Here is a 22655-nt window from a genome sequence, read left to right as displayed (position 1 = left end):
GACACCGCAGAATTCCTTGGTGACCTGTTGGGAAAATAGGACTGTCCAGTACAGCATGAATGAGCGGGCCAGGAGAAGCTCTGGTGGAGCATTGTGGTGGCAGGGAGGGTACCGAGTGACTGGGGCAGGAGGGACTGGTCCCCAGGGAGGACACGAGAGGACAGGTTTACCCCCTCAAGGCCAGGGTCACATGGGGTCCTCACGCCATTGTAAGGTCATGATAAGAGTTAACACTCTTGAGTGTTGGCACTATATGCCAGGCACTGTCCTTCATATGATTTTCTCATTTAATCCTCCCATTTGCCCTCTAAAGTAGATCCTCTTATTATCCTCATTTTACAGATGAGGAAATGGAGGCCAAGTGGGGTCAAAATAACGTGCTCCGGGACTCAGTAAATGCAGAGCAAGGCGGTAGGACCCCCGGCCTCCCCTCCCAACTATCACTGCACATCACTGCTCTCCCTCCTCCTCGCCCAAGGCCCATCCTGCTCTCGGCATTGAATGCTAGTGCCAGCTCTGAGTCCTTCACACATAAGGGGCTACCCCTGCTCATCCTCTAGATACTGGAATTTAAAATTTCAAAAAGGGGCTTCTCTGGTGGCGCAGTGGTTGAGAATCTGCCTGCTAATGCAGGGGACATGGGTTCGAGCCCTGGTCTGGGAGGATCCCACATGCCGTGGAGCAACTAGGCCCGTGAGCCACAACTACTGAGCCTGCGCGTCTGGAGCCTGTGCTCCGCAACAAGAGAGGCCACGATAGTGAGAGGCCCGCGCACCGTGATGAAGAGTGGCCCCCTCTTGCCGCAACTAGAGAAAGCCCTAGCGCAGAAACGAAGACCCAACATAGCAATCAATCAATAAAATAAATCTTTAAAAAAAAAAAATTAAAAAAAAGTTTTATTTATAAAAATAGTACAGAGTACTGATACATGCTACAACCTGAATTTTTAAAACACCATGCTAAGTGAAAGAAGCCAGACACAAAAGCCCACATATCATATGATTTCATTTATATGAAAGGTCCAGAATAGGCAAATCTGTAGAAACAGGATGTAGATTAGTGGTTGCCTAGGGTCCGAGGGGATGAGGACTTTAGGGGGTGACTGCTAATCAGTACGAGTTTCTTTTGGGGGTGATGAAAATGTTCTCAAATTAGTTTGTGGTGACAATTGCACAACTGAGAATATACTAAAAAAACACTGAATTGCACATTCAATAAGGCTGTCAACAAATGAAAGGGCTTTGTAACCTATAAATGGTAAGGCCTGGCTCGACCCATTTGTACCCTACTTAAAAAAATGGTATAGAGAGGTTCCACATACCTACGACCCAGCTTCTCCTAATAGGACATCTTACTTAACTACAGTAAGTGTAACTTCCCCTTTAAAGTGTGGCTCCTGAAAGCCCAGCACCTTTTCTCCAGTGCTTCAGAGTTCAGATAACACCTCACCCATGACCGGAGCTTTACAGTTTACAAAACACCCCCTCCACACACAGCTCCCACCCCACAACTTGATCCTCAAAGCAAACCCATGGGCCAGTGTCGCCCCATTTCTTGGTTTTCGTGGTCAGAAGAGCCCTCTTCCCTCCCTGGGCTCCTTCTGTAGGGTTGCTAAATTTGACTAAATAAAAATGTTATCTGTCAGCTCTATAGGGTAATCACCTCTAATGTGTCCAGCCAGTCCTGGGCGGGTCTGGTCATTTTGAGACACCACTGATCGCAGACTCCTAAGAACTGAAAGGGCCCTGGACTGTCGCCTAGTCCAGCCTTGCCCAGCAGACCTGGGCTGGGCATCCCAGGCCAAGTCCTCACTCTGGCTTTCCACACCTTCCACCCCGGCCAGAGCGCGCCCCTCTTCGTGCCTCAGTTTAGCATCTAGCGTCTTGTCCTCCAGGCGCCGGCATATACATCGCGGGGGCGCCGGACCGGGGGAAGGGCTGGGGGAGTTCGGCTGGAGCTGCGACACCGCGCCAGACCTACTGTCCAGATCCAGGGCACGCGGGAAAAAGCAGGAATAAGGATGGTACCACGCCGGACCCAGGTGGGAGCCCCCCACCTGCGGCCCCACCCAGGCCCGAACTACAAATCCCAGCAAGAGTGGGCCGCGGGGCGGGACCTCGGGAGCGGTGGCCTGCGATCCCTGCGCCAAGCCCGGGACCAGTGGGCCCTCGGGGGAGAGATCAGGAGGACGGAGACGCCACAGCGGACCTCGAGACACACTCACAGACACACACAAACACACAGACACAAACGCGCGCACAGGCCATGTTGGTCCCTCCCCCACAAACTACAAATCCCAGCAGGCAGTGAGTGAGGGGGCGGGGCCTCGGGGAGGGTTGTACTCCCGACCGGAAGCGAGCGTCTGGCGAGGTGGGAGCACCAGTGCGGGTTGTGGTCCCCCCTGCCGTGGGGAAGACAGCCTTTCTCTCCCCGCAGCCTGGCTCTCCGCCCCCGCACACACTGCTCCACCGTGGGGTCGCCGGCCCGAGCCCTTCTCAGCGATCCAGAGCCCCGCCCTCCCTACCAGGCTGGGACTGCCGGGGAAGGGGATGGCCGGTGGACGCTTGGGCCAGCCGCCTTGGAGGGACGCAGAGTCTGCCTCCTTGACCCTCTCCTCCATCGCCTGGAGCGAACTCCCTTTTCCTGGAGCGAGGAGCAGCCCGGACCTTGAGGCAGGACTAAGCCTGTTGGGGTCTCTGTGTGGCCTGCAGGTCTCCTGGAGAAGCCCAGGGAAGGCCAGGGTCCTTCGAGTTCTGGGGTATAGGTCAGGATGTTCGGTCCACGGTGTCTGACCGCTCTCAGCGCCCTGCGCCCAGGCATCAGCTTTATATGGCAGAGCCAGATAACAGTGAGGGGCTGCCAGGAAGTAATAACCAGGGCACTCTCATTCAGTATGCTCGCTCTCAAAGTGCTCACACCTCAGCGTCAAGCGCCGGAACTCTTGTCCTAACTTCCCGGGTCGCGTTAAGTATCCACTGAGACACTACAGCAGGGACTTACCCAAGCCCTTCAGTGCCAGTCAGGAGCTCAAGGGTCCAGCCTGTCTGGTGGGATGAGCAGTGCTGAGGCCCCACTTCACCCACCTTCCGGGGCCAGGGCAGTCTCTCTCCTGAAGCCTCTTCTCAGCTGATTTCTGGCTCCCAAGTGAGGATTCAGGTTACACCTGTATCGGGAGCAGTGACACCACAGTGGCCAGCAACACATTGGACTTTCTGTCTCCAACCCCATTTTCAGAGTTTACACTTTCTGATCTGGCCATATACTGCTGTGACCCTGATCATCAAGGTAGATAGGAAAATACTTAGTTTATGACGGTATAGCCACGACCCTGTAATGTCAGTGAGAGTTTATTCTTCTGTAGTTGGGTGGAGACCAGCTGCTTCCTAGACATATTCCTAAATTTAATCTTGGAAAAATTAGAAACATCTCTAGAAAGGATATTCAAAGTAGAACGCCCTGATTCCCTTTGGTAGCCAGAGTAGGGGTCATATGTACTGGTTAGGTGGTCTCTAAGCATGTCCATTGCTGCCTGGGAAGTTCTCAAAGGCTTGGTTTTCCAAGTATTTCTGTTAAGACCGAAAACAGTGGGGAAGGGTAGTTGGGGGGATAGATTGGGAGATTGGGATTGACATGTACACACTGGTATATATAAAATAGATAACCAACAAGGACCTACTGTAGAGCACAAGGAACTCTGCTCTATAGTCTGTAATAATCTAAATAGGAAAAGAATTTGAAAAGGAACAGATACATGTATATGTATAAGTGAATCACTTTGCTGTACCTGAAATTAACATTGTTAATCAACTATACTCCAATATTAAATTAAAATTTAAAAAAAAAAGACTGAAAGCATTTTGGCCCCTTTCCTGTTTGCCCATTTCTGTTCCTTAAAAGAACCTAATTACAGGAGTGAGTTCACTAAGCAATTGAAACTAACTCCTGACTTATGCTCTAACCTGTTGAGTCTTTTCCTAGATAAAAAGAAGTAAGAATAAATAATTAAGCAGTTTAAAAAATGACTAGCTCTCTATCCGCAATTGCCCCTTTAGCAATCCTGCAGGCAGATCACACCTGAAGAGTCAGCCAGTCTCCACTCAGTGGAGAATGATGTAGAACCCAACCTCCTGCCTTGATGATTCACTGAGATTCTTCCCCCTCATTTTTCCCTTTAAAAACTGTTATGGCTGAGCAGAATCTTTGGAGTTGGTCTGTGGACGCGAGTCTACTTTCTCCCCAGATTGCCCACTCTTCTGGTTAAAGCACCTTTCCTTTCTACTGACACTTGCCTCTCAAATTATTGGCTTCTGAATGGGGAGCAGCCAAACCTGGGTTCAGTAACTAGACAACCAGCTTTTTGTTAAGTAGCCCCTCTGCCCCTAGAGACGAGAGATAGTTACCATAGAAACTTGGAGACAGCCCTTGCCCCATCACTGCACTCTTTATAAGAGCCCATTCTCTCCTGCATTCCAGGACTTAGCACCAGACTCTTGAATCAGTAAGAGCCTGTGTGACTTGCCCAAGGATATGCCAAAGCCATTTAATGCCTATCTCTGCTTCCTGAAGATCCAGCCAGCAGGGTGCAGTTAAAGTAACAGGGCAGTGTTATGAAGTCATGACAGAAAATGTGTCTAAGGGTAAGGTGCACCAAAAGTTGGGTTCTTTCCCCCTCAGGACCTTGGGAGCGACTCAGGAATATACATATTCTATACTTGAAAGTACCTGCACCTATACTGGTTACACATCCTGAGGCAACAGCAAGATTCCCATTTTGGCAGAGACAGCCTTAGCGCATGAATGCTTTCAATAAAAGTTTGTTTAAACTGGCATTTAAAAACCATAAACAAATTCATTGTTTTAGTAACACCTTCCACCTATAGTGGAATTAGAGTTGAAGTTATCTTTAAGGTTTTGAATACTGTTTGTACATATTTTTCTAATCTTGCATTTGTATAGGACTTCACAGATTTCTGCTGAGTTTTCCTTGCACCGACAACTGGATGAAGCCCTTGTCGGTGGTCCTGCAGGCCACACCCTTTCCTCTGGCAGCCAGTCTAGGGGGTGAGGGACAGGCCACCACGCTTCTTCTCACCACCAGGGGCCGCTCTTTGCGGTGGAACAGCTGCTCAGGTCCGTAGAGCGGCAGGGACGACGGGGTGGGAGGCACTGAGGGCTTTGGTCTTGTGTACATAATTAGATGGCTCTGGCCCAAGGCCCAGCATCCACCTCCGCTCTGGTCTCAGCTTTTCCGTTGGTAAAGGTGGGGAGGGTGATCTCAGGGCTCTCCACACCTATCAAGGAAGGATGTGCGGATGAAGACACATCCGTGAGTGGCAGCGCCAGGTCTCTCCTAGGGGGAAGGTAGAAGGCAGGCCCGTTGTCCATAGTCTTTCTGCTCATCAGTCCTGGGAGAAAGGAACAAGGAAGCAACGGCAACAGGAGATGCCTGGCTCTCCGGATATGAGCTGAAGAAGAAAGAAGCCTAAGCAGGGCCATACAACATCTGGCCAAGGCGGGGGCTGGGGGGGGTGGTGGTGTGTGGAGTGCAGGGAGAGTGGGGGGGAAGAATAGATGCCCACCCCCCCTCCACTCATTAAGGTAAATAGAGGAAAGGATCCAGTAGAGTGAGGGCAGGGTCAAAGGTACCCAGAGAAGAGTCCTTGGTAACCATTTGCATTTAGAGAAGCAGATAAACAGGGAAAGGGCCTCAGGACACTGTGCTCAGCCTAGGCACGGTGGTCAGCGTCCGGTGGCAGGAAAGGAGCAAGCCATGGGCCTTTCAGAGGAGAGAGACCGAGGCTGTTTGGCGGGAGGCGGGGTCTTTGAGCAGGCGGTGAAGAATGAGTAAGGTTTGAATGTGCAGCTACAGCAAATAGTTTTTGAGAGCCTGTTCTGTGCCAAGCTGTGGGCCGGGCACTTGGGATTTGGCAGTGAACTGGACAGACACAGTTGCTACCCATTTAGAGCTCTCACAGCTGAGTGGGAGTCCACAGTCTAGCCCTGAAATGTACCCATAGATTTAATTATGGTGGGAGCCCAGAAAGTGTGTCGGGGACAGCCTGCCGTGGTCTGGGACCCCTGCTGAGGGTGACTTCAGCTGTGGCCTGAAGGAAGAGGGAGGCAAGGGGCGGAAGTGTTCCTGCAGAAGAAAGGCAAGGGCACAGCCCCCAGGTAAGGAGACTGTTAGGGACTAGAAAGAGATGAACAAAGACAGGTACTATTATAAGTGTTTGCAGCCACCCTGCCCCCATCTTACCCAGGCTTCCTGCTACTGGGGCACCTGTTGGGTTCTCCCAAGGGCATAATCTCAGCAGTGGGCTAATGCATCAAGTTGAAAGACACCTAAAGGAGCTCTGGTGGTCTGCAAGATAAGGAGTTGAGGTGGAGGGAGGGGGCTGGGGTCTCGGGGGGACAAGGTGCTTGCACCATCTGTGAAGATTGCCAGTTGCAGAGTCGATGGGAGTGGACTTTGGGGGGGTTGGTTAAAATTCTTAAAGTATAACGTACATATAAGAGAGTCCTTTTTTCTTTCTTTTCTTCTCTCTCTCTTTTTTTTTACTGTGTTTTACTATACTTTTTTTTTTGGCTGCACTGCATGGCTTGTAGGATTTTAGTTCCCCGACCAGGGATTGAACCCAGGCCCTCAGGAGTGAGAGTGCAGAGTCCTAACCACTGGACCATCAGGGAATTTCCACGTTTTGCTATACTGAAGAGTGCCTTCTCTCTGTCATATTCTGTAAGGACAATAAATATCTAAATTCCTTCCACCTGAAATTTCCTTAAGTCAACAGAGTGCAGAATGGGCCACCTGGGCCTAGTCATGGCGGAACCACAGAGAGAAGGTGAGTGTGAGTGAGTCCGTGGGGAGAAAATGGAAGGGCTGGGGCTGGAGAGGTAGGTAGGGCTGATCTTACCAGGCAACAAGAAGCCTTCGTCTCCATTCAAGGAGCCATGGTGGGGAGGGCCATGCAAGGATTCCAGGCAGAGCTGCATCATGACCAAATCTGTTGTGAGCAAAAGTTCCCGAACAGGGAAGGGCAGGGTGTGTGGGACAGAGACGGAGCACCCCAGCAGGGGCAGAGGGGACTAGGGTGGTGCCGGCTTGTGCACTTTACCCTAGAGGCCAGGGAAAACCAGCCTCAGCCTTCAGCCCCGACCCTAACCCTTGGCGAATCTGTAGAAATCTAGTGGACTGCCCCCCAAAAAAACACAAACCACACAACAAGTTTTGGTTTTTTTTAATTTTTATTTATTTATTCATTTTTTGGCTGCATTGGGTCTTCATTGCTGCACATGGGCTTTCTCTAGTTGCAGCGAGCGGGGGCTACTCTTCGTTGCGGTGTGCAGGCTTCAGAGAGATGGAAGGAGAGTCTGTCACAAACCTCTGAAGCTGCGGCAATCCATGCTGGTGCACCAGGAGGGGACAGAGGCCAGAGACCCCTCTTAGGCTGGTCTGTGTGTCGTCCATCCTTCAGCCCTCCGTCGAGTGTCACAGCTGCCACCAGAGTAAGCTGAGTCAGCAGGCCTGGGAGGGCAGCAGCGGGGGGGAGGAGAAGGGACCTCTGCCAGCTTGTGCTAAAGCAGCCCCAACATTGCCCTCTGCTCCCCAGCCCTGGAGGACCCCTTCTCTCCCTCCTCTCAACCACCTTCCTTCAAAATGGTCCCCGACATTAACTTTAACCCAATCACAGACAGTTCAGTTGGCCTCAGGCCCCTCCCTAGGAGCTTCTTGGGCCTCTAACTTGACTACTTGCTCAGGTCAAAATTGCCTGAGGACTCATTCATTGTCCCTCACCCCTCGCAGGACCTGCTCTCCCCTCACCATCCTCTGAGGCCCTAACTCATGGTCAGAAAGTTCTCCTTCCCTCTTTGTACCCCACCCCTGCCACTTGCCCCGATGGATTCCCATTCTCCCCGGAGAAGAATCCTTGTCTTAACAGCATGCTTCTTTTTTTTTTTCCCTCCACTTTTCCCCCTACTTCCCTGGCTTAGGGGACCTGGCTGTCCCGTGGTGGCCCCAGCCCCGCACCCCGGAACTCCCCTTGGCCCTGACCCCCACTCCCAGGGCCCTACCTTCTCCTAGGCTGTCCTTCTCTTGGTGCTTCCTCATGGTTGAATTCCAGGTCATCCCTCCTTCTTTCTCTTCTTTTCTTCTTTTTGTTTTTAAAATTTATTTATTTTATTTATTTATTTTTGGCTGTGTTTGGTCTTTGTTGCTGTGCACAGGCTTTCTCTAGTTGTGGCGAGCGGGGGCTACTCTTGGCTGCTGTGAGCGGGCACTGCTCTTCATTGTGGTGCACTGGCTTCTCATTGCGGTGGCTTCTCTTGTTGTGGAGCACAGGCTCTAGGCACGTGGGTTTTAGTAGTTGTGGCACGCGGGCTCTAGAGCACAAGCTCAGTGGTTGTGGCACGTGGGCTTAGCTGCTCCATGGCATGTGGGATCTTCCCAGACCAGGGCTTGAACCCGTGTCTGCTGCATTGGCAGGTGGATTCTTAAGCACCGCGCCACCAGGGAAGTCCTCCTTCTTTTTTTTTTTTTTTTTTTTTAATTTGTTTTATTTTTATTTTTATTTTTTTATCTCCTTTTTATCTTTTAATCTGTACTGACTGATTTTTTTTTAATTATAAAATTAATTAATGCTTGTCATATAAAAGGTCCAAGAGTATAGAAATGTAAAGCTATGATACTCATTTCTACCTCGTCCCACCTTCCCATGAGACACCTGTACCTGGCCTCACAGTTTGGGCTTCTTGGTATCCATGTGGTGATCCCACTGATGCTGTGTCTCTAAATTAGATTTCTTCACTGAAAGTAAGAGAAACCAGCCTTAGCTAGTTTAGGCTGGAAAATAATTTATTAAAAATATTCTGTAGCTCGCCACATCTCCAGGAGGACCAGAGAACCAGCCAGGAACAATGTCCCAAAGGCCACAGCCAAGCTGGCCTGTTGGAGGCACCTCTGGGCCAACACTACTGACCCTGGCCCTGGGTGGTACCACTGGGACCTCAGCCTCCCTGGCCTCTGGAAACAGGATATAGCTGTCACCTCCTCCCTAGGGTGGATGCCTCTTTTTTTTTTTTTTTTTAATAAGAAACGGAGTCTCTTCATCTTTTTTTTAAAAATAAATTTATTTATTTTATTTTATTTATTTTATTTTTGGCTGCTTTGGGTCTTCGTTGCTGCGCACGGGCTCTCTCTAGTTGTGGCGAGCGGAGGCCACTCTTTGTTGAGGTGCGCGGGCTTCTCATTGTGGTGGCTTCTCTTGTTGCGGAGCACGGGCTCTAGGCGCGTGGGCTTCAGTAGTTGTGGCATGCAGGCTCAGTAGTTGTGGCACACGGGCTTATTTGCTCTGCGGCATGTGGGATCTTCCCGGACCAGGGATCGAACCGTGTCCCCTGCATTGGCAGGCGGATTCTTAACCACTGCGCCACCAGGGAAGTCCCGGATGGATGCCTCTTGGTGCCTGCTTTGGATACAAAGCCCAGCATGGGGGCATCTGACTGGCAGAATGCCTGCACCCCAGCTGTAAGGGAGGCTGGGAAGGCCTCATCTGGCTTCTGTGAATGGAGGCAAGGATTCATACGGTGGAAGTGGCCCCAAACACAGGAAGTGCTCCACAGCCAGTGGGAATGGCAGACCTTCAGCCTCTAGGGGTCCAGCCACCACACCTCAGCATCCCCTGCTCCACAGCCTGCACTCTCTCACCTCTGAGACCTCTGGCCACAGCCTGCTTACCTGTCCTCCATCAGATCCTCAGAATCCACCCCCTCCTGCTCACAATGCTTCCCACGTCGCTCACACCGGGGACCCCAGCCAGCCTTGGCCACCTTCCCTGTCTGCTGGCAGCAACTCCATGGACCGTGGCACCACCTACTCAGGAAGAGCTGATATTTACCACACATGTGCTGTGTGTTTCACGTGTTTCATCTCATTCAACAGAAGCGCCTCCACCACAAGGAGTGCCTTGTTCCCACCCCCACTTACACAGGGGGAGACTGCAGCACAGAGAGATTGAATGTCTCCTGGGGCCTCTCCATCACTCGGAGGGTCTCCTGGAGTATAGGGTCTGTGTCATGTTTCTTCTCTGCTGGCCACCCCCATGTTCCCCATGAGCTAAAGGCTGAGTGTGATTCTAAAGATGTCCTAGGAGTCGCATCTTCTCAGAATGTTTCCCTTAGAGCAGCGTTTCTCAAACTTGACTGATCATAAAATTGATCTAGGATGCTTGTTTAAAGTAATATAGATTCCCACTTCCCTCCTGGAACATCCCATTCTTAAGCTCTCAGGGAAGGTCTGGGAGTCTAAGACTTTTAACAAGCCCCTCCAGTTGATTCTTGTGATCATGCACGTGGGGGAACACTGCTCTAGAGAGCTGTTTGTTTTCTTAGGGTGGGTTTAGACTATATTGGGCCTGAAAACGATGGCCTGTTCTTACTGGAGATCAGCAGCTGAGATCTGGAAAATGTGGAGAATCACTGTGTGCTCTGGAAGGACCATAAAACGGGCACTCAGGTGCTGCCAGACAATGGGGCATTGGAACCTTTGAAATGTGAGTTTCCAGTAATTCCATTTCTAGGAATTCATCCCCAGGGAATAGCTATGGTTGTACAGAAAACAGTCCTGTGCCAAAGATGGAGAAAGAGGTTGTCCAAATCTGCCTGTGCCATCAGCAGGAAGCACGGTGCTACAGGGCTGGCTGCGGTGACACAAAGCTGCGAGGCAGCCTCCTTCCATGCCCTTCTCCCTGATCTGCCCAGGCCGGTGCCCCCACCCCGAAGGCATGGATTCCACCCTCTGCCTGGGGCTCTTTCCCTCACCCAGGCCCTGGCATTTGCCTATGCAAAGCCCTGAACAGAAGGAGGAGGTGGTTGAGGCAAGGGCAGTCTGGACTGGGAAACCCACTCAGTTTGGAGTTTGCAGCGGGGTGGTGTCTAGAGCATCTTGCTGACTTTGACAGCAGGTCCCCTTGGTGAGGGAAGTTGCCCCCTGCCTTATGGTCCAAATGTGGAACAAAGGTCAGCTGGGGAGTGGAGGTCGGGAGGAGACTCTTGTCCCTGACTCCAAGCCTGGATTCTTTCTTTGTTTTTCTTTGCACAGTTTTTCCCATGACACCAAATGGGCCCCCCTTAAGCCACCCCAATGACTTTTCATAGCTTCTTCTTTTTTTTTTTTTTAATAAATTTATTTATTTATTTTTGGCTGTGTTGGGTCTTCGTTGCTGTGCGCGGTCTTTCTCTAGTTGCGGCAAGCGGGGGCTACTCTTCATTGCGGTGCGCGGGCTTCTCATTGCGGTGGCTTCTCTTGTTGCAGAGCACAGGCTCTACGCGCGCGGGCTTCAGTAGTTGTGGCGCGCGGGCTTCAGTAGTTGTGACACGCGGGCTCAGTAGTTGTGGCTCACGGCTCTAGAGCGCAGGCTCAGTAGCTGTGGCACACGGGCTTAGTGGCTCCACGGCATATGGGATCTTCCCGGACCAGGGTTCGAACCTGTGTCCCCTGCATTGGCAGGCGGATTCTTAACCACTTTGCCACCAGGGAAGTCCCCATAGCTTCTTTTTTATTGAAATATAGTTGATTTACAATATTGTGTTAGTTTCAGGTGTACAGCAAAGTGATTTGGCCATGTATATGTGTGTGTATGTGTATATATATATAGTTTTTTGGGGATTCTTTTCCATTATAGTTTATTACAAGATACTGAATATAGTTCCTTGTGCTATACAGTAAATCCTTGTTGTTTCTCTTATATATGGTAGTGTGTATATGTTAATCCCATACTCCCAATTTATCCCTCTCCGCTCTTTCCCTTTTGGTAATCATAAGTTTGTTTTCTATGTCTGTGACTCTGTTTCTGTTTTGTAAATAAGTTCATTTGTACTATTTTTAGTTTTTATTTATTTATTTAAAGACTTTTTTCTGTTTCAGTTTTTGGCCATGCCACGATTGAACCCAGGCCACAGCAGTGAAAGCCCGGAATCCTAACCACTAGGCCACCAGGGAACTCCCAATTTGTACTATTTTTTAGATTCCACATATAAGTGACATTATATGATATTTGTCTTTCTCTGTCTGACTTACTTCACTTAGTATGATAATCTCTAGGTCCATCCACGTTGCTGTAAATGGCATTATTTCTTTTTTTTTTTTTTTTTTTATGGCTGAGTTCATAGCTTCTTAAGTGTCCTTTTGCCTGCAGGTCTCAGGAATCATGTGGCCTTTGAAGTCTGTGGCCAGCTCCAACCCTGGACTCTCTTCCCAGTTCCCCCAGCCCCATGGCCTCCAAAGATGCAAGTTCATGGCCTTCATTTTTCCTTTGTGCCAACAGCCAGGACATCACCAAAATGATAACCACAGGAAAGTTACAGTGTCCTAGAAAGATCTTATATTCATGATCCTCGTCTGCGTTCCCTCATTCCCTGGTCTAAACAGAGTCAGACACCAGGCCCTGCCCTTTCTTTTTGCCTCAACACTTCTCAGAAGTCAGAGGTCCAAAATTCACCCGGGTAACAGAGCACCGGGAAGTTATGGGTTCCCTAAGGAAACCAGTGATCACTGATGTTTCTAATTCCATCACAGGAAAGGAGGGTCAGGACCCAATCCTAGATGAGGTACAGGAAGCTCAGTGGTTAGTGCACAGCCTGTGGGTTGTGCAAACCTTGGATTGAATTCCACCTCCAACACTTACTAATTGTATGACTTTGGGAAAGTCACTCCATTTCTCAGAGTCTCAGTGCTCTGGACTGAATTGTGTCTCCCTCTAAATTCATATGTTGAAGCCCTAGCCCCCAGTGTGACTATATTTGGAGATGGGGCCTTTAGGAAGGTAATTAAGGTTAAATGAAGTCATAAGGGTGGGGCCCTGATTCAATAGGACTGGTGTCCTTATTAGAAGAGATCAGAAATCTCTCTCTCTCCAGAATTCTCTCTCTCCCTGCATGCACAGAAGAAAGGCCATATGCGGACACAGCAAGATGCTGACCATCTGCAAGCCAGCAAGAGAGCTCTCGCCAGAAACCAGCCCTGACAGCACCTTGATTTTGGACTTCTAGCCTCCAGAGCAGTGAGAGAATAAATTTCTGTTGTTTAAGCCACCCAGCCTGTGGTGCTCTGTGATGGCAGCCCGAGCTGACTAATACACTCATTCTCCTCATCTGCAAAGCAGGGATAAAATTAGGACCTGCATCATGAAGCTATTGTGAGAATCCAGTGAGGAAATTCATGTGTAATGCCTGCCTGTTTAACTTTCCTACAGCACCTTCGGCACCTGGAACAGTGCCTGGGGTATAGTGGATATTCAGTAGCTACCTACTGAATGAATAACTACATCCACCAAGAAAGGAAGCTGTCAAACTAAATATAAGTGTGTATTTCTGAGCTTTTCACTAACCTCCATCTCCTTGATCATTGATCATCACTCACCAGCAAATGACAGCAGGCACAAAGGATCTAAGAGAAGTGTCTGCAGGGATGGTCTCCTGGTTTTAATTGGATCTGCCATTAATACCCTGTCTTCTGTGAACTGGTAAAGGGTCTTGGTCTGGCTGATTCTGAGTAGAGTCTGAGTCTCTGGGAGGAGGCGACATTGACCAGGAAGCTTTTGGGCCCTTGGTCCAGCCTTGCGGGCCTGGGCATTGGAGGAGGGAGCTCTTCCTCCCGTGGGGCAGGGGGCAGGAGATGCAGCTGTGGGATGCAGTCGTGGGGGAGCTAGGGCTGGGCCCTGGGAGTGGCATGGACGAAGTTGGTCTGGGGCTGGAGGCCACAGCAGGCCCACCTTCCTGGTGCTTGCACGATGCAAATGATGGGAACAATAGGGCCCCTGTCCCCAGGCCATTTGTGGCAGAACCTGGACCCTGGGGAGGCATAGCTCCTTTACCTTGGCCATGGTGAGACTTGGTTCTGGGGCAGCCCCAGGCGCACAGACTTGTCCACCCCTGGGGCCCAGGACTCCGGGCAGGGAGAGACATCCCACCTGCACTGACCACCCCCTTATTCTCCTCCCTGACTCTAGGACAAGCTCAGCAGGAGCAAGGCCAGGTGAGTCCTTGGGCTCCTCTCTTTCCTCTGCCCTCCTCTCTTGTTTCCACCTTGCTGTCCCTTTCCTGGGCACAGGCATCCTTAGAGCGGTGCTGGTTCCGCCTGGGCCTTCCATGCCCAGTGAGACCATTCATGCACCTCCACCCCCTGGGAACGCTAGGGCTCCCCCACTGCCAGCTTCCCACAGGCACTAGCTCTGCCCCCAGACTCTTCCTCCTGCTGCCCTGGTCCCAGGCTGCCATCACACAACTCCAGGGGACGCCATTCATACCGTCATGGATATGAATGTCCCAGGGTTGTGCATGGTCTGGCTGACACAAATGCAGGACCCCTTGGGCAGAGCTGACTGGAGTCTGATTGCAGGTTGGGGCCACCCCTTCCACCCCCAAGATGTGCAGGTAAGTGACCAACCCCCAGATGCGTAGGAGCCCCTGCAAGTCGAGTCTCCCCTGAGGCCTCTGGACACCTCCTGCCCATTATAGTCCGGTGCTGCTAAGTCACTGGGGCCTAGCTCTTCCACCTGTCTTGGTCAGAATTAGGGATGCATGGGGTAGGGGATTGGCATAGGTGGAACAGGCTGTGAGACCCCCTTATCTCCAAAACGCCTCACTGGTCTTGCTGCAGTGTTGGAAAGGCCCATCATGAATGGTTCCTTTGAGGCCACTGTAAGAGTGCAGATGGGTTATGATATTTTGGAGAGAGAGTAAGTCATTGTGCTAGAGAGGGACTGGGCCACGAGGAGATGAGGACAGTCTCACCAGTCTCCCATCCAGACTCCCCAGCTTGGAGAAAAGATGACCCCTGCCCATCTCCTCTGTCTGCCCCAGGGACCTGGAGACGCAGGGTAAGTTCAGCTGCGGAGCCGGAGCCGGGGTCGGGGGTGGGGGGAGGCAGCGGCCACCACTGCTCCTGCATCTCTTCCATCCTCCCTGTGCTCAGCATCCCCTCCCAGAAGCCCAGGAGGAGGAGGAAGAAGAGGAGGATAAATATGAGCTGCCCCCCTGTGAGGCTCTGCTCCGCCACCTAGCCCCCGCCCACCTTCCTGGCACTGAGGAGGACTCTTTGTACTTGGGTGAGGGCTGGGAAGTTGAGGCAGGGAGGTTGGGTGGTCAGGCAGGACAGGAGGCTCCCCACAAGGGAAGAGGGCCCAGGCCTTGCCCCGTCTCCCTCTGTCTGGCCTGGGGCAGCGAGGGGAGGCCTCAGCTGGCAGTCACTGAGGCCTCTTGGCTGGGCAGAGAGAGAGGGATGGAGGAAGGGAGGGAGGGAGGGAGGGAGGAGGGGAGAAGGGAAGGAGGATGAGTGGGAAGGGGAGAGGAGCCTGGAGGGGCAGTGTAACCAAGGCAACAGTGGGGAAGCAGGAGGCCTGACAGGGTCCCTGGGGCCTGGCGCTCCCCCTCTGAGATCCTAGCACATCTCGGAGCAAGGGTAGGGATGCCAGGAGAGCCCTGGCTGCTGCTGGCATCCCACCCCGACAGCTCCCAGGCTCGGCCAGGTGGGGGCAGGGAAGCTGGCCGCCTCCAGTTGCCATGGAGACGGGGCTGTCGGGAAGCCAGAGAGCACAGAGGGGAGTGAGGGAGGGAGGAGGGAACAGAGGCTGGGTGGGGGGCAGGAGGAAATTTGGAACCTACGTGGGAGGAGCCCACCGGGTCACAATGCTCAGGGGTCTTTGCCAGATCACTCTGGCCCCCTGGGCCCTCCCATGTCACCACCACCACCGCCACCACCGCCACCGCAGCCCCAGCCCGAGGTGATGAACAGCCTCCCCACCTGCCCCACCCCAGGCTACCATTTCCCAGTGAGTAAATCTAAGAGGCATCTCATTTGCAAGATTCCCCCACGTCTGCATGCAAGAGGCCCCTGAAAAATTAGCTGCGTCAGAAGCCAGAGCCCCGTTAACAGTCGCTCCTCCCACCTGCCTGGCCTGGTCCATGTACCCTCCCCATCAGCATCACCCAAGACTCACCCTTCTCGCCTGAGCCAGGAGAGGAGAGCGGGGGTGGGGGGGGGTGAGGGGGGGTTGAAGCTCCGCTGCCCCTCCCGGACCCTAAAGCCTGTGGAGCCCTCCCTGCCTACAGAGGGAAGAAATCCCTCACTCAGCTGCGGGTCGCTGCCAGCTCTCAGCCCTGCCAGGATCCCGTTTGTGAGCTTTGAGAGCTACCACTTTCATCATATATTTTATTGGAATAAAAAGAAAAACTGGGAGAGATTCACAACAAAGAAAGAGCCACAGAATAGAGGCAAAGAGGAGACTCGCCTCCTTTGCACATTAACGCTTGTCTTGTAGTGTTTTTCAAGCTGCACAGATATACATAGTCCCTTTGCCTCCCACCCCGGCCAGCCTTGCCCTCCCAATGCCGCAGCTCCCCTCCATAGCCCCCCACCCGATTTCCCCTCACGCCACCGCATTGTGCCCACAGCCCAAGGCAGCGTGGAGCCCGCTGGAGGCCACAAAGCAGAGCTGGCCCTTTGGGAGGCGAGGTAATGGGGATGTCCTATCTCCTTCCGAGGCCCACCTGCTCCCCACCCCGAGAAGGGGAATCCTGACCTCCACGAGGTCGGGGCCAGGGGGAAGTTGAGCTGGCCTTACATTGATCTCATGCTTTGCCCGGTCGCTGCATCCGCCACAGCTGTTCCTCATTTTTACCTGCCAATCCCCGCTGAGGCAGGCAGTTCGGGAGGAGACTGAGGCCCTGAGACACTTAATGCTTTGCCTGAGGTCACAGAGTCCCTGACTCCGGGGCCCTTCTGCACCTGCTGAGGTCTCTGGGACAGGCGGGGGGCATCCCGGGGATGTGAAGTAAGGCGATCGGGGGTGAGGATGGCTTTCTCCTGGGACTTCAAAGCTGGCTCTGAGGATCCCCTCAGAGAAGTTCCAAGGATACACCACTCTTCCAGACTAAGTTTCACTGAATTTCTTTCTCCCTGCTGCTGCTGCCTGCTGGTGGGTCTCTCCTTTTCCTCCCAGAGCTGGGTGCACCAGACCGGGCGGTGAGTGGCCCCTCACTCGAGGATTCTGGCTAGGAAGTTGTTGTTGTTGGTGGTGGTGATGGGTGAGCTGGGAGGGCCAGGAAATATCCCTAAATCCAGGGAAAAGGCCCGGAGCCGAGGCTCTCCCCCTCTGCCACAGGCCCTGGCAGGGCATCAGCCAGTGTCCTTCTGGGGAGGGCCTCGCCCAGAGCTCCCCTTGGGTGCTCACGCTGTCTGAGCACAGGACGGGGGAGGTGCTCATGGGCGCCCCCTTCCGGGCAAAGGAGCACTTTCAATCATTCCAGGTCCACCTTGTGGGCGGCGGGAGGGGGGGAGGGGGGAGGGGGGAGGGGGAGGTGCCAGTAGCTCCCCCAAGTGATGGCTTCGTCCTCCCTCCCGCTCACTGGTCAAACCCTGGGTCCCATACGCCCCTGCCTACCTTAGGTGCCGGGCCCAGCAAAGAAGCCCGAGGAGGACATATACCTAGATTGTGAGCCCGGTCCAGGTGAACCCCTCCCTCCCTCCGTCCACCCCGCCCCGCCCCGCCCTGCCCTGAGGCCCTCTGCTGCCCACCGGCAGCACGATGCAGTCTCCTGGCTCCATCTCCTGCCCTCGTCCTCTCTCAGCACCCCTACCATCACACATCTGCCTTCAGACACCCACATGGACGCCTCTGGTCTGGGCTGCCCCACACGGTGCCTGCCAAGGAGGGGACCCCCTTAGAGCAAAGGCTTGGGGGGAGCTTCCCAGCTGTTGCAGCCAGGACAGCGCTCTGCCTGGTTGGAAGGACTCCCCAAAAGTCAGGCTGCAGAGAAGCAGAGACCCCGCCGCTGTCCCCTGCCCCGCCCCGGTCACCCGGATTTCCCCGCTTGGGGCTCAGCTCGGCCTGCCCTCTCTGTTTTAGCCCCGGCCTTGCCTCAGACTCCGAGCTCCCCAGTCCTGAGGCCCCCAGTCCCTCTACCAAGGACATCAGTGGGGCCCAGGTGAGCGCCGCAGGTGCATGCTGGGGGCCTGAAGGGCCTACCCAGGCTTCCCAGCCCTGACCCTGGGATCTCCGGGATCAGGTCACTGGACTTTTTCCTTTGAAGGAGGTAAAGCCCCTGAGCTCTGTTCCCCAATTCGCTCCCCACAGGCCCACCACGGCCCCCCAGGAAGCTCGGAATGTAAGAGGCTGGGGGTTCGGGGTGGTGGTGGGCTGAGCTGGGAGGGAGAGAGGGAGGCTCAGGGTAGGACTTCCGGCCCAAAGGAGCAGGCCTGCAGGGCCAAGCTCTTCTGACCCAACATCCTGTGTGCCAGGGAGCGTCGAATGCCACCTCTAAAGGTGAGTACCGCCATTGTCAGCATGAACCCAAGCCCTCCGGCAGGGCCTCCCCTGCGGGCCTCAGACTGCCTCCCAGACCCCCGCACCCCGCTTCGCTGAGGGGGTCCCTGCAGCTCTGACTCCAGTGGAGAGCAGGTCTCAGAGGACGCCCTGGGCATTCTCCAGGGTCTGCACCAAATCAGGAAGCTCCCAACCTGTACCTTAAAATCACTCCTCACTTGGAGGTCACGCGTGGCCTAGCCGGTGGGTCCTACCAGAGCCCTGGGGCGGGGGAGTGAAGCACTGGGTGTCCCGCTTTGGGCTTCAGGCCTTTGCACACCCTCTGTGACCTCCCTAACCTTCGCAGCTGGGCCCCGAAGCCTCCTTGGCCTAATCCCCTCTCAGCCCCAGGGTTATAATCTGCTTCTTCCGGCAGGAAGGAGAGCCTCTCTTTGCTCTGTAGCTGCCACCCAGAATGCCCCAGCTGCCGAGGTGAGGAGGGGCTGGGAGAGGGCTGGTAGGGGAGGCCCACGGGAGCAGAGCCCGAGTCCCCACCCAGGAGCCCTCTCCGGTGGGTGTCCACCACTGAACACGTGTGTGCAGCTCCAGGCGCGGACGCGTCTTTGTTCTGCTCGAGTGGCCGCGAGCACGAATAACTGCAACCTGGGGGCTCTCTGCTTCCCACCCCCGATCCGGTGCCCTGGCACATCGCTGAGCCGCTGTGTATGTACAGGAAGGTGATCTGCTGGGCCAGCCTTGGTACTCAGGGAACTGTGACCGCCACGCTGTTGAGAGTGCCCTGCTCCGATGCCAAAAGGTGGGGCACCTCAGGCCCCCTGCGCCTTCTCGGGAAACCGTTTCTGCCCAGGGGCTGAGGCTGGCTGAGCGGGCAGGAGCAGCCGGGCGGGGGTCGGAGTCAGGGCTGTAGCTGGAAGGTGAGGTTGACGAATGGGCTCTGCTCCCCAGGACGGGGCCTACACCGTGCGCCCCAGCTCAGGCCCTCGTGGTTCTCAGCCCTTCACCCTGGCAGTACTTCTCCACGGCCGGGTCTTCAACATTCCCATCCGCCGGCTGGATGGCGGGCGCCACTACGCCCTGGGCCGGGAAGGCAGGAACCACGAGGAGGTGGGTACTGGAAGAGGTAGGGGTCTAAAGGGCAAGGCACAGCAGAGCAGCCCCTGGGCCCAGCCGGGAACACTGCCCTGGGGAAGACCCCCCATTTTTGTCTTTTTCTGGAGTGGGTGGAAATCTCAGTGGCCAGCGCCCAGAACTCCTTCCCAGAAGCCTGCACTTTGAGAAGAGGCCCCCTCTGCTCTGGGGGAGACACCCCCTCGTGAAGGGCCCGGTCTGCATGGGGCCCAGGTGGGGGCATTTGTATGAACCCAGCTGGGAGGAGGGCAGGGCCCAGGTAGTCCAGGTTCGTGTCTGTACCAAGGACTCAACTTTGCACCCAGCACTTGCTAGGCTGCAAACTAGAGACAGTCACCACTCAGCTCCCCACACTGGAGGACCCGGGCAGAGGCCTCAAAGTTATTTCATCTGGCCTGGGAAATAGAAGTCTGGCCAACAACATGCGCATGGGTGCCATCACAGGAAAGGCCTGGAATTGGGCCGCAAAATGCAGTGGGGCTTCATGGGGCAAACAGGAAAGAAAATATTTAGAAAAATGTCAATAAGCTCCCTCGCCAGAGCCCCCCAGCTCCCTCAGGAAGTTTCTTCCTGCATGAGGCTCACTGATGCCCTGCTTCCCCGTCCAGCTCTTCTCCTCCGTGGCCGCCATGGTCCAGCACTACCTGCAGCACCCCCTACCGCTCGTGGACGGACACAGCGGCAGCCGGCAGCTCACCTGCCTGCTCTTCCCCACCAAGCCCTGACGCCACAGCGCACGTGCACCCCGGCCTCCGGTTCCATAGTTTGCTCCTTGGGCTGTCTCCCTCTCCTCTCCCAGGTCGCAGGGTTCCAGGATCAAACCTCAGTCATGTTCCCAAGCCACAAGTTTCCATAATCAAACCTCAGTCATGTTCCCAGGCCACAGGGTTCCAGAATCAAACCTCAGTCATGTTGCCAGGCCAGAGGGTTCCACCATCAAACCTCAGTCATGTTCCCAGGCCAAAGGTTTCGAGAATCAAACCTGAGTTATTTTCCCAGGCCACAGGGTTCCAGAATCAAGCCTCAGTCATTTTCCCAGGCCAGAGGGCTCCAGAATCAAACCTCAGTCATATTCTCAGGCGACAGGGTTCCAAAATCAAGCCTCAGTCATGTTACCTGGCCACAGGGTTCCACAATCAAACCTCAGTCATGTTCCTAGGACACAGGGTTCCAGAATCAAACCTCAGTCATGTTCCCAGGCCACAGGGTTCCAGAATCAAATCTCAGTCATGTTCCCAGGCCACAGGGTTCCACCATCAAACCTCAGTCATGTTCCCAGGCCACAGGGTTCCACAATCAAATTGATGTCATATTCCCAGGCCATAGGGTTCCGGAATCAAACCGATGTCATGTTCCCAGGCCACAAGTTTCCAGAATCAAACCTCAGACATGTTCCCAGGTAACAGGGTTCCAGAATCAAACCTCAGTCATGTTCCCAGGGCACAGGGTTCCAGAATCAAGCCTCAGTCATTTTCCGAGCGCAGAGGTTTCCACAATCAAATCTCAGCCGTGCTCCCAGGCCACAGGGTTTGAGAATCAAACCTCAGTCATGTTCCCAGGCCACAGGGTTCCACAATCAAATTGATGTCATATTCCCAGGCCACAGGGTTCAGGAACCAAACCGATGTCATGTTCCCAGGCCACAAGATTCCAGAATTAAACCTCAGACATGTTCCCAGGTAACAGGGTTCCAGGATCAAACCTCCGTCATGTTCCCAGGATACAGCGTTCCACAATCAAACCTCAGTCATGATCCCAGGCCACAGTGTTCCACAATCAAATTGATGTCATGTTCCCAGGCCACAGGGTTCCACAATCAAACCTCAGTAATGTTTCCATGCCAGAGGGTTCCACAATCAAACCGATGTCATGTTCCCAGGCCACAGGGTTCGAGAATCAAATCGATGTCATGTTCCTGGGCACAGGGTTCCACAACCAAACCGATGTCATATTCCCAGGCCACAGGATTCCAGAATCAAGCCTCAGTCATTTTCCCAGGCCAGAGGGTTCCACAGTAAAACCTCAGTCATGTTCCCAGGCAGCAGGGTTCCACAATCAAGGCTCAGTCGTGTTCCCAGGCCACAGGGTTCCAGAATCAAACCTCAGTCATGATCCCAGGCCAGAGGATTTCACAATCAAACCTCAGTCATGTTCTCAGGCCAGAGGGTTCCAGAATCAAATCTGTCATGTTCCCAGGCCACAGGATTCCACAATCAAACCGATGTTATGTTCCCACACCACAGGGTTCCAGAATCAACCCTCCAGCCCCTGCTCCCCCATCCCATGCCCCAGTCCCTGCAGGCCTCCCTGAGAGGCATGGGGAAGGGTCGCCCAGAGACAGAAAGGGTCCCTAAGATTCCACCCCATGCTCACCCAGAGCCTGGCACTGCCACTCCCTGCTGCACCTCCAAGACTGGGAAGCAGCGGACAGGCAGGGCCTCCATTCCCGGCCCCCAGACATGGCCTCCCAAGCTGCTCTGAATGAAGGCCTCCTCCGGGAAGCTGAGCCTCAGGGGGATAGTAAGGGCACTGCTTCTACACAAAGAGAATCCTCTCACATTTTGGAGGAGGCTTAACACGGGGCAGGCATCTGGAAGGAATTTGGTCTCCCTGAACATAGTTTGCTTTCAATAAATATTTGTTGAATGAATTCTTGAATTCCGTTGAGTGAAGCAGAGATGGCCTCCATGAGGCGCCCAGGTTCGCAAGTGCCCCAGGGCACAGCCTGGGCCCGGGCGCCGGAGCAGTGGTGGCCAGGCCAGGACAGAGGAGCCAGCCCCATTTCTGCCCCTGACTGGGGCCTTGGCCCTTAGGTGGTCTGTGGCGGCCGCCCCGGGTGGCTCAGTTTTGTTTCCTTCTGTTTGTGGGAGTCGGGGTGGGGGAGGAGAGAGGCTTGGTGCTGCTCGGCCACCCCATGAAACGACAAGAATGGAGTTCGGTACTTGACCACCATGCATTTACCGCACAGCGATCCATCGGGGAGAAAGGCGCCTGATTTTGCGCCCTTGGTGTTGTCTGGAGTAGGGGAGACAGGCGGACCCCCGTTAATATCTGGGTATTGAAAGCGCCAGGCCCCTATGGAAGGCTCCACGCGGAGTTCAGAGAAGACGGGAGGCCATCGGAGCAGAGCTGCGCGACCGGCGCGGCCGGGGAGGGAGGCTCCAGGGCTAGGGTCTCGGAGATAGGCCGCTGGCCCGCGGGCGGGCG

At 54.1% G+C, this 22655-nt stretch overlaps 1 protein-coding gene across 3 annotated transcripts; it reads left to right on the top strand.

The window, feature by feature from the left end:
• The first annotated feature begins 35 nt into the window (after positions 1-35).
• SH2D6 (SH2 domain containing 6) lies at positions 36-22536 on the top strand. 3 transcript variants are annotated; one of them, XM_082357244.1, is made up of 18 exons: positions 36-2267; positions 4957-5130; positions 6607-6842; positions 7355-7506; positions 12195-13520; positions 14007-14876; positions 14972-15104; positions 15706-15827; positions 16450-16510; positions 16998-17020; positions 17444-17504; positions 17904-17982; positions 18132-18162; positions 18296-18320; positions 18736-18791; positions 19033-19116; positions 19266-19424; positions 20057-22536. In XM_082357244.1, exons 6-18 carry the CDS (start codon positions 14775-14777, stop codon positions 20171-20173), a joined length of 1053 nt encoding a protein of 350 aa, XP_082213370.1. In that variant the 5' UTR covers positions 36-2267; positions 4957-5130; positions 6607-6842; positions 7355-7506; positions 12195-13520; positions 14007-14774; the 3' UTR covers positions 20174-22536. The 3 variants fall into 3 exon arrangements, with proteins under 3 accessions (XP_082213370.1, XP_082213371.1, XP_082213372.1); XM_082357245.1 differs by lacking the exons at positions 36-2267; positions 4957-5130; positions 6607-6842 and adding an exon at positions 5345-6171; XM_082357246.1 differs by lacking the exons at positions 36-2267; positions 4957-5130; positions 6607-6842; positions 7355-7506 and having other exon boundaries at positions 13459-13520; positions 14007-14032; positions 14396-14876.
• The last annotated feature ends 119 nt before the right edge of the window (positions 22537-22655 follow it).

Source organism: Balaenoptera borealis, assembly GCF_965194805.1.
Source record: "Balaenoptera borealis genome assembly, chromosome: 15".
NCBI classification, from domain to species: domain Eukaryota; kingdom Metazoa; phylum Chordata; class Mammalia; order Artiodactyla; family Balaenopteridae; genus Balaenoptera; species Balaenoptera borealis.
Note: the sequence above shows the minus strand (reverse complement) of the source record. Positions and strands in the feature narration are given on the sequence as shown.